Source organism: Pagrus major, chromosome 4 (genome assembly GCF_040436345.1).
Source record: "Pagrus major chromosome 4, Pma_NU_1.0".
Classification (NCBI taxonomy): Eukaryota; Metazoa; Chordata; class Actinopteri; order Spariformes; family Sparidae; genus Pagrus; species Pagrus major.
Genome location: NC_133218.1, coordinates 25,939,288 through 25,956,117, shown reverse-complemented (window position 1 = coordinate 25,956,117; position 16,830 = coordinate 25,939,288). Strand labels below are relative to the sequence as shown.

Here is a 16,830-nt window from a genome sequence, read left to right as displayed (position 1 = left end):
TCATTATTTAGATAAATATCAGAATATATTAAATATACATTGTAGCAGCTGACCATTAGCATCTCTTCACCAAGGACAACCTGCCAGCAGACAACACCCACACACTCCTCATGCCAGCCAGGTTTACTTTTCATGAGGCTCAGATTTATGTACTGCCTGGAGAGAGGGGCAGCACATATCTATAACCAGACACTTTCTAAAATACATTACCAGATTTACTTATTATTTAAAACACACAGAATGTATTTCCATAATAAGAGAGGAATCACTAGAGTGGAGACATGTGGACAGTACATGCCCCATCCAAAAAAACTGTTTCATCTTGAAACTGAATCACAATTGCAGAGACGAGCTGTAGGCAGTAAAATCGATGTCGAATGACTGAAACTACAAATGAAAGCAACACAATCTGATGCCTTGATGCAGAGTTAAGGAGTACAGGGAATACCAGGGAAATTTGCATTTTTTAGCATTTTAATGCATTTATTCACTCCACGGTGTTGTTCAGCTAACTGTTAACACCTTTCAGATTACACATGGCTGTCAGCCATCAAACTCTTTTTTTGTGATTGTTTTGGTCATGCTCATGGCGTGGCACCAGGAATGTAAGTCAGGTGGTCCATCAAGAGTGGAATAAGACAAAATATATCTGCCATTAATTTTGGTGCACTCATTCCAGGTATCCAATGAATGAAACCTAGTAATCCTCACGCATCTAGTCTCACATGACTGGTTATGATATGATGAAACATTAATGCTATATGCTAAATGGTGGTTGGCCGGTTTGTTAACAGCTAACATGTCCACATGCTCTTTTTTTTTTGCTGACATGGTGACTGTTGGATCCTTTCCACCACTAGGATGTGTTGAGCTTTGAGCTGAATATGAGAACACCAAAAGTCTTGCTCCAGTTTTCACGTCTTTTGGTGTTTAATGAGCTTTACGGCCTCATGGAGCGCCTACAGATTTTATTTTAATGTTTTCCACTGGTTCAGCACTGCTTTAAAAAGGTTTAAAAAAGTTTTAAAAAAACAAAAAACAGTAGCACCATAGTTTTAGTAATAATATTTAACAGTTTCCTGTTAAAATATGAATTTGTTGTTTCTTTAAATGATATCATTGCAGTGAAAACTAAAGGATTAATTTCTTTTCTCTTAAAGAAGAAACTGAAATCAATATGTTTCTATACTGATTAATTAATCAATATAGAAAACAATCATTGGTTGATTATAAGATAAGATAAAAATGCTATTTAATTGTGCACAGAACTCTGCCTTATCCACATGTATCGCAGCTTTTACCATCAGTGAAACACTAATAAGTGTGTGTGAACATATGCCAGAATCTATCACATCTCGTCACATTGATACAACCAGGCAGCAGGCTTTTATCTGCCTCATTTGTCTTTCAAGTTGCCACTAACTACTCCACCACACTGGGGAAAGAGTCTGCCTCTGTTGAAGCGCAGACATTTTGAACAACTGGTGATGCAAGTCTGTTTTGCATCACCATGAATCTTCTCCCGCCTGAAGCATCCACACAGTAATTGAAGGAAAAGAGGAGTCGAACAGAAGGTCTCGGGGGTTGTTACTGCTGCTTTTTACAGGCCAATGTATCAGTGACATTCTTCAAGTCAAACGTGAAAATCAATCAACTGAAAACAAGAGCGCTTCAAGGTGAATCACCTCTGTCTCTTTCTCTTCTCTGTGGCTGTGCTTTATGGACTAAAGTAAACCATCAGTTTGGAAAAAGCACGCAATTCAGAATTCAAAAGAAGCTCTGTGTGTAGATCTGGTTTTGTTCAAGCAGCTGAATCCTTTAGGGTGAAGTCGCCCAGACTACTTCCTCTGCAAACAACAAACACAACAGCATTCACACAAAGACGGTATATTGGATTCATACACAGGCTTGTCTTTTGACTCAAGGGAAACACCACAGCCCCAAATTTAATTACTTGTATTGACTTTTGGACGAAACCAAGCTCAGCCCGTGTGCAGTGCTAAATTATGTCCCACAGACACACACAGAAAGCACGCACACAGCCTTCTGTCCAATACTCACCAGGTACCACTGATCTCTGAATTTGGGATCATAAGGTTCTACGTAGACGTCTCTCTTTTTCCTCCGTTTTGACACCTGTTGCTCTGCCCAAGTCACCTAAACAGGAAGTGCACAAACACAAAAGTACACATGAAGAAATGAGCAAAACATACAACAAGGTGACGTGACCAGTGCTTAACAATTGCCCTTTCACCCTATTACAAGACACTGTACCATCAAAAATATTTTAAAGCTGTTATTTAAAAAAGGTTCTTTTTGTAAGAAACTTGATTTTTGAGTCTCATTCCCAACTCGTCATATACTGATGCTTTGGGATTGTACCTCGGGTCGGCGTTGCCTTCCCAAAGTGTTGGTATTTGACGCTTCAGGAATGAGACTCAATTTTCCTCTTTTACAAATAGGACCTTTAAGGTAATGTTGCTTTAAATAAAGATTAAACACAACAATTCACTTTATTCATTTGCTGTCATTTGGTTACAATGCCTGAAGAAAAAAAACATTTACTTTGAACCCTAGGTGAGGATCAGGAGAGAAAAATACTCCAGCGGCAAACTGATCACAGTCATATCAAAAACAGAAGAAATAATAATGTGGTGGACATGAGGGCCACCACATTAAATGTATTAATAGAAATACTAATTCTCAGCAAGGATGGCAGCAGACAGAGTGAGATTAGAGGCACACAGGGTATCGAGGACTCCTCACTAATGAGACTCGCTGATGAACTCCAGAGCAGCCCGGGACTAATTAAAATTTCTGGGTTGGTGTGGAAAGGGATGCACCGGGATCTGTAATGCTTATGTGCACTCCTTATCATGTATGCACACTTATAAAACACATACACTGTTACAAATTCACTACAAGTCGACCAGCACAACCTAGTCTGCAGCAGGCTTTCCTAAAGTGTGAGCTCCTGCAGAAAGTGTTGACAGAAGCAGAACGTATACAGTGAGAATCAGGCAGCATCTCCCTCTGCAGAACTGTGCTCGCTGCACAACAAAACACCCGGGTAGATGAGAACAAGGAGGAAAAAAAAGAAAAAAAGAAAAAAATATGTCAGAGAAGGAAGACAGAGAACTGCCTGCCGCAAGGACGGAGCACCTGATGTGAAGGACAACCAAATCACAGCCCACCTCTCTCTCTCCCTCTCCGCCTCTGCAGATCACTAGAGACACAAGAGTAAAAGAGGAAAGAAGCAATGAAGGTCACATTAGCTGCTACACTGAAGCGATGCCAATTCAACACTACCGGAATATAACGTCATAATGGAATAATTTCAGATCGAGCAGCGGAGAGGTTTGTGTGTGAGGTTCGTGTTGGTGTTGTTCCCCTGACGGGCGAGAAGCTCAATCAGTTCAAGTGAAAATCAGCATTCCTCCGAATCTCACTATGAAGATGAGGTCAGTTCTGCACAGCCTTAACAGTTTACACACAAAAACTGGGTGACACTTAAAGCCAAAGAACTACTGCTGACAAACAGATCACGGATGTGTCTGCAAATGTTTTCAGTTAAAAGTTAAAAGACCTCATCCAACTTTCAACAGGCTCAATGTGCCCTCTGAGCTTTGGTGAGAGGAAATAACTAGTCAGCTGTCTGTATGTGTACCCCAGTGATCATCGAAAAGGGAGATAAACAAAGCAAAGTAGCCAACCATCCTCATGCCACAGGGAATCCTTATACTGTATACGAGCAGAATATAAATTAGGAAAATGTCTATAAAAAAAAAAAAGAAAAAGAAAACTGGCACTGTAAACTTTTTCTTTGTGCTGGCGTCGTCTGCAACTTAATAGGGCTGTCCCGAATACCATTTTTTGGGCTAAGGAGCTTCCGTAGTACTCAACAAGCGAATATTTGAAGCTTTGATCGGGGTAGGCATGAAGGAGTGAGCCAGACATTTCTCCATTCTCGGGTAAGATGCATCTTTCTGTTTAATTAAAGGCAAAAAAACGAAAAATGAAAAACAAAAAGGATTTGGCTATTCTATTCTATAGTATTGTTGTTTGTATTGTTATTTCTATTGAATAAAGAGACATTTCCCAAAAGGTTTTGACGTGGTTTTTTTTATCCCAAGGGGTTTGGTTAAATGAGGTCCTATCTTGTGGTATGCACTTTTTTATGACATAATACCAGCAGCAGTTTGCCTACATTTAGCTAAATAAATAAATATACGAATCCCAAAATTGAAAATGGAACACCGACCCAACAAATGAATATCCAAATAGCCAAATAGCCAAATAGCCAAATATCCGTGTCCAACTCTACATTTTAGTCTCGTATTCTCTTGAAGAAGACAAATCAATGTGGTAACATCATGTTGCATAAAAGTGAAACTAATAAGAAATATTTACAGTACAGGCACTAAAGTCTCATAACAGTTTCAAGCCAAATCATATCAAAGCTAAACTAAATGTCATCATATCGACTGCTACAACTAAACTCTACTGAAACAATGTGTGTATCTTATCCATATATAGCATTTTTAGAAGAGATTCCTAACCTTTTCCTACGTGACAGGATTCAACATCTAATTAGTTTGAGGCAGTTTTAGAGACAGAAAGGCAATAGTTAATGTGCTTCTCTCAGTCTGGCTTTAATATTGGCTTTCTGTTTTAAAGAACAGGTCTCCACGAACCTCTACAGTCTGGGTGACAAAGCCTCAGTTGTATGCAGGGACCAAATTTAACTCATACTTTGCATATTTACCTCGTATTTTCTCGTCTCAGCTTTAAAATACTTCTGCTTAGCACTTTACATACTGTTTTACTTTGATGGTGTCAACCGTTTCAGAATATCAGTAGTTAGTAGACTCAAAAAAAAAAAAAAAGAGTTCATCACGCCTTTAAAACTTCCCTTTCTGTTGTGAGGGTTTTAATACTTTTCTATTCAGTCAGACTATTTTTATTAAAGTATTTTTTAAGGTTGGAGGCTTTTCTGATAAAAGATTAAATACATCCTCATCTTTTACTGTACATACTTCCCATTTTTATTAAAATGCCATGTCATATCACAAAAAAAACTAAAATAAATTCCCTGCTAAAACCTATCATTACTGAAACAATAAATATGTATCTAATGCATATTTTTAGAAGGAGAGATTGTGAACCCATTCCTGTGCGACATTATTCAATACCTCATTAGTTTGAGCCGGCCTCAGAGACAGAAAGGCAGCAGTTGACATCTCTCTATCAGGCTTTAATATTGGCTTTCCGTTTGAAAGAAAATGGCAGTACTATTGACTGAAAAGCATCTCTATAGTCTGGGTGACAAAGGCTCAGTTGTGTGCAGGGACCAAATTCAACTTCCATGTGATTTTCAGTTAGATACAAACAAGCTTTTTTCTCTTGCGTCATGAGGCGGTGTATGTGATTTCCCCTCTTCTGCTTCCTCCCCTGCTTTTCAATCACACATTAAATCCTGTGTGAAACCACTCATTTTCACACATACGTAGGATCGCTCACTTTCACGGAAAATTGACATGCTGACTCAAATATATTTGGTAAAAAGATTCTCAATGTTTGCACAATATTTGTTCTCTGAAGCAACACAGGAAGTTATGTAAATGATAATGGTAAATTTCCTGTACTACACAGCTTGTGTATCTTGCATTGCATTAAATATGCTCCTTAAACTATCTCTTTTTAATTTCCTTGGTTTTCCCTTGTTTTGCACACTACCCACAAAACCATCACATATAAGAACTTCTAACTCTTTTGCATGCCTTTACTGAAAACATGAGCTTTTATTTACACTCGAGCTCTGTGGGAAATGTTGCCAAAATGATATAGGGTTTGACTAGACAGACTGGTACAATAACTCTTACAGAAAACATTAGGGCACCTTATGCAGTCATGGGTGTGTTCACTGATTAAAGGTGTAGTTGTCATGACATAATCATGACATAATTATTGGTGATAGAAACAGTTACAAGCCAAGCCAAGTTATAAATGTTTCACAAATTTCACAAAGTTCAGTAATCTATATAAAGATGCATTTGATCCTCAAAAAGTAAATCTTTTGTCTTGACCATTAAGGTCGAAACATAGGGTCAGATTTTAATACACTACTCAAAACAATGTAGTAACATGACCATTCAATTATACCTCAAATACCTCTGACAAACATGCACATTAGATTGAGTACAGCAGCAGTTTCTGCTCCTTTTAGCTGCAGACACCTCAGTTATTTTCCTCCCTCTAATCTGTGCAGCCAATCATCTAAATGTTACTCACAGTTCTTTGTAAAGTCTATCAAACACCAGCAAATATGTGTTTTTCCTAGTTCCTAGGAAATGAAGGCTCACCATTTGTGGCTTTGGGTGTGTTCACAAACTATCAAGACAACAGGGATTCTCAATCAGTCATCACTGTGACAAATGACTTCCTGAAAGATGTTTACTAGAACAGTAATTATCTTAATTTTAGTACTTCACTGTTCCATTTGTGGGAAGAAAGTAATAATTTCAGCACAAACTAATCAAAATTAATCATTAGGCAAACTGATCAGTTTTATATGGAGTTACAGGAATATTTCTCCCTTATAGCACCTTACCAATCATTTCTAATACAGAAAGCCAGTGATTATTCTGTAAAATAAACATTTATTTGAATATTAAACTGAACTTGAGATCAAAGTCCTTATATCCAGCAAAAGCCTTTCTTTCCTTATTCACAGTAAACAGGAACAAGAAACAATGGTAGTCAAACTTTTCAGCTCAAAACTCATAATTCATCTTGAAAAGTTGTCCTACTTTTGGCAGGAGTTAAACAACAAACATTTCCATTTTCTATTTTGCAATTTTCATGTGAGGAGTCTTTTGAAAATTCTTTAATAGTCTGTGACAGAGCACAGAGCCCTGAAGTTGACAAACAGCATTTTCATTATAAATGAGTTTTGAAAATGGGAAAATGGTGTCTGTCTATCTCACACATCCAGACCGATCCAATGCAGAACTACTGCTGACAACCAGACTGCTTTGGCTCATGTTTAGGTGGAGAGTCCTGTATCTGTCCAACGAATAGATTCCCCACTCGGCTCATTTCGCCCACCCACTGCTTTGTCCTTCTTCATTATACAAACATAGCATCCTACCTCTGAGGCCAACTGGAAACCCCACGGAAAGCATCATTACATAAAGGAACACAATACAAAGCAGCTACATCGTTTATATTTATGCTAAATCTTTTTTGTGTTATTGCTTCTATGATGATAATGGATACTTAAATTCAATGTATTTGAGCTACTTATTGCTTTGCTATGTCTGTCCTATTAATTCTCTACTTTTTACCCAACCAAACAGAAACACTAAAGCAAAGTGCCTGCAACATAAGTGTAACAACGGAATAAGACGGGACAGTAGTAGGCGTGGAGGGAGCGGATAGACCCAAAGCTTTAAATCTTCAATAGACCCTATTAACAGGGCTCTGTTAGCCAGTCTATGAGATCTGGCTGAGGTCCAGGTGCTTTTGTCAGTAATTAGACACTCTTCAAAGACGGTTTACTGAGCCTTTTGTTCAGGCTTCATCTCGGCCAGTTAAAAAGCTGCGGGGACAGTCTCTGTAGGATTTCAAAATTCCTCCTATTAGGGCTATTTCTGCAATGTTTTCCCTTTCATAACAACTGTGCAGCTGATGCAAATGGGAATCACATGTGCAATGATCTGCTGCCTTATACAAGCTTTGATCAGACTATTAATTATAGCACAGTTTCAAAATTGTGTTGGTGTTTACATATGAGAGAGTTTGAGAATAAAAACCCAAGGGGGATTTAGTTAAAATTGCAAGCTATTGCAGCATTTCCAAAGCTTGACCTTATAAAACAAACAAATAAACCAAAATCTTGCATCCAGTAGGTACCAACAAGCTGATTTGACCCCTCCTGACCGGTTTCCACTTTCTCTGAGGTGCTGTGGGAAAAAAGGAATTCAACAACAGGAAATGGAGCCGCAGTGTTAAAGGAAATCCCAAAGAGGGAGGTGCACCGTTTCTAACATGTACGCAAACAAACCCAGCAGAAGCTGTTCTCTTCCCAGTATGCACCTGTACTGTGTAGCTGCACAGCATGGCAGCATGGCCAGTGACAGGTTTTATTGAAAGCAGCATATATTATGCTCCTGCAGTTACCCTTGATATGGAGAATTATATAAATCATGATAGTTGTCCTTGAAATCCTCTATTTACTGAAATGACTGTAAACAATGTAGATGTAAACATGTTATTATAAATCCAAGAGAAAGCAGAAGGAGGAAGAGAAATGGAGGGAAAACATTTTCTTACAATTCTCAAGTGCTGGTGGGTTTCAGAAGGAGAAAATATAACACAAGACTGAACTTAGATCAGGGAGGAAACTAGAATTACCGCCTCGTGTTTGTATGCTTGTATGCTATATTTGAAGCTAGTGCGCATTCAAATTCATTGTTCATTGTACTCTATTGTGCTCTGGGTATGTCAGCGCCCGACTACACTCTGGCTGACAACTCTGTTAAAACACTTAAAATGTGCACAGTGAACTTTGGAGGAACACAAATAAATACATAGCAGCAGCCAGAAGTTCCAATTAATCTTCACATTGACAGATAGTGTCAGATGCAGGAAAGGTTGCTGCAGGTTTTTTAAAAAAGTGACTGTTTTGTCTTTGTTACTATGACATCTAACAGGTATACAGCTGCTCTGAAGTGATGCCGTCAACTGTAAACTTTTTATTTTACTGCGGAGGAAGAGAGGCTGTCTGAACTGAGTGTAAACCCTCCTGTCATAACAACAACAGATTAACAATTCCCTTGTCCATATCATAGAGAACAATGAGGGACATTACACAAACTGTTATGGGAAACCATAAAGTAAAGCTGTTATATGGAAACAGTGACACAGTTATAGGGAGAGCAGAAATTCATTTGATGTTCATAATACACACGTTCTCTTCTGTTATTGAATGTAGTTCTTTAGGGCCGCAACAAGTAATCCGTTGATCAATTAGTCAATGAAATTAAAATAACAGCTCGTGAAGCAGAGCAGGTCGCCCACTAATTCGGTTGGCGATTCGATCCCCAGATAGGCCACCACCTTGCATGACAGCTCACTGCCAAAGGTGTGTGTAAATGGGTGAAAATTAAAAAGTCTGAGGCAATATATGATGACACTCAAAAACGACTGATAAAACAAACGTCTAGTCGTAGTTTGGCATTTTAATGCAGAAATGTTCCAAATTATATCTTTAATCACTTTTCAGTTTTTGGACTGTTTGTTGGACTGAACATAAGACATTAGATAAGCACACTTTTGGCTGTAGGGAATTATGATAAGCATTTCTGTTCAGTTTTCTGATGTTGGAGGACAAACTATTTTCACTTTTAGAAAAAGCTTGACATGGTGCATTTTACTTTGCTCATCTCAGCTTTAAAATATTTTTACTTACATGCCATTTTACTTTGATGCTGTCAGCTAGTTACAGTAACAATTTCAGTAGTTAGTTAGGAAGCCTCAAAAACTAAGTTTACACGCCTTTCAAACTACCCCATCTGTCTTTAAAGTTTTTATATTCTATTCAGTCTGTCATTTTTTATGAAACTATTTTAAAGGTTGGAGGCTCATCTGATTGAAGGCTCTTTAAAAAGCACTCATACATGCGCTTTCTCAGCTACACACTTTTTTATTCCCACAGCTATGAATGTTAATTTCAAACTCTTCCCTTCGTCCTTCCAGATTGGGTAGGACACACATTCATTTTCAAACTAACCTCAAACTCTCCTACAAAACTGTGAGAAAAAAACACAAAGTGAAATTTTAATTTGGATCAGAAAAGGAGGAGAAACTGGCTTCACCAACAGAGGAGTGTCCATATCGTGTGGCATCTCAGGTGAAAGGAAAACAGGCAGTGTGAATACTTGTCTGACACAGCCATTATAAAAAAATGTAAGATATGAGGGATGAGGGTTTGGCTCTTTGCCCTGTTAGCTTACTATTCCTTTTACTTCTTAATCTGTAAAACATTTTGAATTGCCTTGTGTCTGAATGGTGCTATATAAACAAACTTGCCTTGCCTTTTTCTACTGTGCTTCTCTTCCTGTACAACACATAATAACAGCCCATTTAGTGGACTGACTGACTAAATAATCAATAATTAACATCAATCAAATCAGTGTAAAAAAAAAAAAAGTTTAATCTTGGAGTGAAATGACTTTGAAATAATGAATCAATCCTATGTAATCATGTAAAATCAAGTTAATACATGGCTATAACATTGAACATTAACATCATACGTTAAAAAAAAGATGTTCAGTTGGTTTAAAAGGATCACATGTGGACACAGAGGTACATTTAGAGTTTCTAATAATGAAAAAAATAAAGTAATTTATGCAGAAAACCCTTTTCAAAGCCCTATTAACTCCAAGTACTGCATTTTATTGTATTTTTATTGTGACAATGATGCGATGAACATTTAGATTTACCAAATAACAGCAAGTGATTATGTGATGAACTATATGTAAATAGTGTTTTCAAGCTTTCAACTGTTTTATTGGGTCAATTGCTGCTAATTAGCACTCCTGAATACCTGATGGATGACACTACAAATACAGCAACACACTTTAAACACACACACCTCACACACACACACACACACACACACACACACACACTCCAAAACATCAATAAACCTCCTCCACATTCATGAACACACAGTACATCAACTGTGGCCCCTGAAAAAAACCTCTTACCTTTGGATCTTTATCTAGACGGACTTGTGTCCCCCTGTGATCTGACAGCGATCTCTTCACCACCGTACGATGGCGGAAGTGATAATAATCACCAAATACCTGAAAAGACAAAGAGATATGATCAGGTATCACACAAAAGCCATTTAATTCTCTCTCTCTCTCTGTGTAATCTGATAATACCTCCACCTGTGATAAAGGGTTCAATGAAGTATGAAATTACTCCCTTCATGCTGCTTATAAATAAATAATTATTTTGTCTACCATTAACCCACGATGTGGTTTACAGTACAATACAACACAAAACTGTGTGAATTGTTAATTGTACTCAGTGTGGATACTGAGATCACGCTGCATTAAAAACGGACACCCATCACATCCAGGCTACCTGAAATGACCTGACAGAAACATGTATTCAGACAACTGACCTTCACACTGCCTGGGTCAAAACATGTCATAAATAAATACACAAGGCAAATGCATTATTTATGAATTTACTTCATTGAGACCACAGCAGTGTTAGCCACAGTCCTACCTCTGCACCGACTGACCAAAAGCAACTTCAAAGATTGCATCATTTTATTTGGCTCTAGTTACAGAAAGCCCTGTGTGAAACTGTTGATCAATGGATTGCCCTTTTCCTGCTGCCACACTTTCTCTCAGGTGGTATGAGTTTAACAAATCCTTCCCCATCATTGTGACTGCAAATCATAGTCCCGCCAAGTTGGCCTAATGGGCTGCATTAGCCAACAAAAGGTGTGCTCACAGTTAGAGAAGCCTAATTCCATTTTCATTTACAACAATCCTCTCTAACTCCAACAGTCTACAACATCGACTAACATACCTCTTTTTAATTTTCACTGGAAAAACTATTAAATCACGATGATGTGACATTTGATGGGGTCTCTACCAAACACACGTTTTCTAACATCTGGGGAACAAGGTTCATAGGCCAGGACATCTTTTCCTTGAAAAATTGTTGCCTCTTATGATTTGGGTATTGCACTTGGCCATACTGCGATTTCGATGACATTTCAATAAATTGCACAACCCTAGTCAGAGCAAAAAATGGTCCGAATCAAAGCAGAGCAGTTTCAGAGGAAAGATAACTTGATGGTGTGAATCTACACAAGTACTTAAACAACAGACTAATCAAAGGATTGAAAGAGCTTACAATTTGATAATCAATTCATAACTTTAATCAAGCAACACTATCAGTTGCTGATCACAGTCTCTCAGATGGGTGGATCATGGGTATTTATAGGTTGAATTTAAAATGTTAGTTGCATAAGTTAAACTGTGTTAAGCAGCCATCATCTTCAAATGTCTATGAAGGTACTCAGGTGGTGTTAACAGCTCCAAATGCTCTGAAATTTTAATCAATGTTTTCAGTCTATGCAGCACATCAGTAACATTATCTGTACTGGAACTATTTTAAAAATTGCATCATCCCTATTTTATAAAATTCAAATCAAATAGACTAAAGAGAAAATTAGGAAATGCTATTAAACTGTGAGTCGTAAACAAATTAACCACAGCATACAGATTTCAGATGTGCACATAATTATGGGCAGTATAAACATACAGTATATGAAGACAAAAAAAAGGAGAAAAAATACACATATTTATCAACAGAATGTTTTTTGTCCCAGCAAAGGTTCATGTAGAGCTAAGCTACCGCAGTGTGCACTGCAACTTTCCTCACTCTAAAAGAGTCACGGTTCAGTCCACCAACCTCCTCTGCTCCCATTTAATCACCGTAAACAGGCCGATACCAGCCGGGCTTACACAAAAAGCCCCGGCACACAAAGCCAGTGGACAATAGGGAAGCAATAACCAAGAGGGAAGACACACATTACAGTGATACTCAGCTCAGAGGTGGAAACACAACCACACGTCTGTGCGTGAGTGTGTGTATGTGTAGAGCCATTAAAGAACAAGGAGAAAATGCAGGACATAAAGGGGGATAAAAAAACTGACATCCAAAAGGCATTAGCTGAGCCGCTGGTCTCTTCCCTGAAGAAGCGCAGGTAGTGGGTCCATTGTGTTAGCCCAGATAAGAGTCTGGGAGGTGGGACACTGATCAAAGACATGGGTGGAGAGTGGCAGGATCCATTAAGTGACTCTAAATAACACTATCACAGATGAAAAGTTATACTTCTAAACAAAGCCCTGATGGTTGATCCATCCATTCAGCCAGTGTTTTCAGTGGGTAACTTATCACAGTTAAAGCAAAAAGAAGCTATTTGTGATGCATCTCACATTTCTGGGCTCATTTTGTTGATGTGTGTTACATGGTGTTTTCTATTAGACATGATGTCACAGAGACAGCATAATGTCAGTATCCAGGGAAGTGATAAAGCAGCTTGATTGATTTGTTTTAACAAAGGGAAATAAACATCAGGTATGGTGTCAGGAAATTGGAATAAAAGAGTAACGACTTTTCAAAACACATCCTTTCTGTGATGAGTTAGACTATGCAAAATCACTGCAGAAGACACAGACCTCATTATGTCCAAGAGCAGTAGCATCAACATATTGTAAAGCAGCCACACCACGTGCTGGGCTTTTCTTTAACAGTGCCACTTTTACTTTTTGTCAACTGGTCAACCCTTCTCTCTGTTAATTGCGTCTTCGCTTCTAAGTTCAGCCATCTGATGAGCTCATAACCATCTGGAAGTTGTCAGCAGTAATGCTGGGTAATGTAGGAAATCACCATCTTAAAATTATTGGAAAATAACTGCATATTACATATTAATGATGTACAGAAACATCAGTTCTCAAGGGTTCTCATTTATTTGGAACTTGTCAAACAGTACATGATTACTTCCTAAAACTTAGAGGCAGACTAATTTCTACACGTCTTCATCGAGAAAAAAGGATTTGAGCAAAGTTTGCATGGACAAGCACAAGCAATCTGTCGAGACAGAGCAAACTCGGACTGGACATAGATTTGTTACAAGACTCTTGTACAAAAACGGTTATGTTGTCTCCTTCCTTTTTTCTCTTGGACATCGCTTTGACCAAAATCACATTTGTTGAAGACTATTTTTTTGTCCATCTGAGCCCTTATGTCCCCACCACTTACCAACACAAAGTGGCATTCTTGAGCAAACCCATCCCTATTCTTGTACAACAGGTCCCAAACTACCTCTATGAAAAAGTTTTTTACAGCAGCATTTTTTTAAAATTAAATACTAAAGTCATAAAAAATGTTCTTGGTCAGTGGATTTTTTCATCCATCAGTCCCATTGGCCGGTGAGCCCCTCCACATAACAAATCCGAATGTAACCCCTGCTTGTACATATGCATGAATGTATACATATATACAGGGACACAGGTCATCTCACATTAAAAACAGCTCAACTGTTTCAAACATATGCACACACCCACACACTCGCTTGACTTAACAGATAGAGGTCCATTCCAGTCCAGCTAAATGCCTTTCCTGCCACTCAATAATCATCTGGCAATCAGCAACAACACTTTAGAGTTTGTATTCAACCATTTAATCTCTGGACCATGTTGTTTCTATGGGGCACTTTAACTGCTTTCCACTTGGAAAAAAGGTCCATTTGCGACAAAGACATTTAGATGGAAAAATTATGTGGAAAAAGGACGGATCCGGACTTTGAGTGACCATTACTGATGTGATAAGCCGGGCACTGATAGAGCACAACAGGCTTAACTGGTGCACTCCAAGTGGCCTATTACCAAAGTGAGGCATTAATCCATCAACCTCATTAAAATGCACGGTGACAGACAGTGGAAAATTACTGTCTGCTGGTTTGTTTGCATGTTTGCTCCCTTCCCGCCTGCCAAATTTACCTTGTGGGAAAGCACTTATCAAAAAGGTCTGGTGTCTCATCTCCTGTGACTGTTGACACAATTATGTTTTACAAAGAGCCAAACAATGTCTGGAGACAAAGTGGGAAATAGGTTTGAGGGCTGCAGTAACACGATACGAAACTGTTTTCCATGTGGAGCCGTGAATGTCAAAAACAAAGCCTGTGGATTTTGGTAATTCTGCATGAGGTGAGGCCGTTATTGCAGTTTCACTACGGACACATCAATCATGAATCATTTCCTCTCAGTTTTGACGTTTAGCTGCATTTGATTTAGGGGCATTGGGACACAGAGCATTACCATATTTTGTCTGTGCATCAGCGGGTTCAGATAAATTGGGAAAATGAGACTTGGGCCTAAAATAGTCCAGTAACTTGTTTATATAATGAGCCTGGAGTCTAATTACTCAGTGTTGTGAATGGGTAGGACGGGGGCATGGAGCGCCACAGTGGCAGCTGGACATAACCAACAGTGTCTTTTAAAGCAGGACAGAGCCGACGGAGCTGCCCCCACACACCTGAAAATGGGTTTGCACAGCTGGTCTGCCTTTCTGCCAAACTACGCTTTAGTCATTACATGCTCTCTACTCATTGTTCCCCCCCCTTTCATTATTTGTCCTGCAGCAGTCATTATGGCTCTCCTTGCTCATTAACCTTTAGTTTTATTTGGCATCTTTGTTATGCATGTGCTTGATAAGAACCATAAGCTAAATCAACAGTTTTGGTAGCCTTTGCACTGCAGAAATGTACACAGAAATGAAGGTGAAGTGCTGGCGAGTACTGCAGAAAATGTTTCAGAATGAATCAGGAATAAACTATTAAATTTATAAAGCCTTATAAGGAAAAGTCCAGCTTCCTTATTTATCAACACACACCGTCCGTTCTCAACAAGCTGCCGGCCACATTCCTTGAGTGTGTTTATACAGTAAATACAGATTATGATTCTTGGCACAGTCCACCGTTTACCTCCATTGTTCTGAAGAAGTCAGATTAGTTCATTTAATGGTGTTGACAAAAACAAGTGGATTAAATGGGATGGTGAAATACGAGGCATTCGGGTTGGGAAGTACCCCACAGACTTCAATATCTGCAGGGTGGAAGGGAAGCAAGAAGTTGACATTGTGATTAGAATGACCATTCAGGGCCTCAGTTCAAGCCTCAATAACATACAGTACAGTTTTATCGCTGCCTGAGGGTTACAGTGCACATAAGCCACTATTTTCTCTTCTGGGGATCATGTGATTATCATGGCTCTATCACAAGATATTTTAAATCTGTAGGAGTTTTTACCTTTTTAATAACCAATACCTCAGTTTGGGTCCTTCCTGACAATATCATCTCCTTCAGTCCAAACCCTTGTTCGATCTTGTTGATGTGCTAAGATAATAAAATGTGTCCACTTAAATCAGATTACTAAGTGTTTTTGTGCTCAGCTGTTTGCGGTTGATTAGCTTTCACAATTCTGCAACCTTGCTATCAGTCACCCGGTCATAATTTCTGTGCAATCATGGCTCCCCAATCAAATAACCTTCCCCCTCGGGTTGAGACTGTAGAAAGACTGCAAAACCCTGGGACCTTTCTCTTCAGGCAGAACCCCTTCAGTTCCACCATGCCCTGTTCATCTCTTGAATAAATAGGGACTCCAGAGTAGTTTTTAAACTCTCACTGTGTTCAATTTCCACTACAGACACTTAATTGACCCAAATTCAAGGTGCATCCTTTGATAGAGGTTCTGCTTTTATTGCCACTGTTCTCCACCAGCCTGGTGAATGAATCCCTGAAGTTATTACACTAAAAATTTAATTTTCAGTTACTCTCAGATGACAATCAAACCGCAACTAATGTTGAAAGACCTGACTCAGATAAGCACACTGTCAGGAAGCTTGTTTCAATATCTAGGCAATCTTCAGACTCAGAGTATCCTTCACGTGATTTGCTGCCTTGTTATGTATCAGTCCATAGATACTGTATATTGTGAGCTCGATGCTGTGGAGTGCGTCAATAGTTTAACTACATTTCCCAATCACATAGGGTAGGGTTAGTATTTTCTAAGTCATGTAACAGTCCCCTACCAAAACATGCATAAAAATGACGAGGTGTCTCGATACTGGAGCTGCAACGATGAGTCAATTAATCTAAACGTTGCCAACTAGGGGGGGGACATGGTTCTGCTAACTATCTGTCGTATTTGATCAAATGTTGTTAATTGTTGGTAA

General features: G+C 38.7%; 1 protein-coding gene across 1 annotated transcript in view; it reads right to left on the bottom strand.

The window, feature by feature from the left end:
- Positions 1-16,830, bottom strand: part of furina (furin (paired basic amino acid cleaving enzyme) a) — an 86,453-nt gene that overhangs the window by 30,780 nt on the left and 38,843 nt on the right. The window contains exons 3-4 of the mRNA XM_073463777.1: positions 10,773-10,871; positions 2,062-2,157 (exon numbers count right to left, since the gene is read on the bottom strand). Of these exons, the coding sequence (XP_073319878.1) occupies positions 2,062-2,157; positions 10,773-10,871 (195 nt within the window). The remainder of the gene's footprint in view (positions 1-2,061; positions 2,158-10,772; positions 10,872-16,830) is intronic.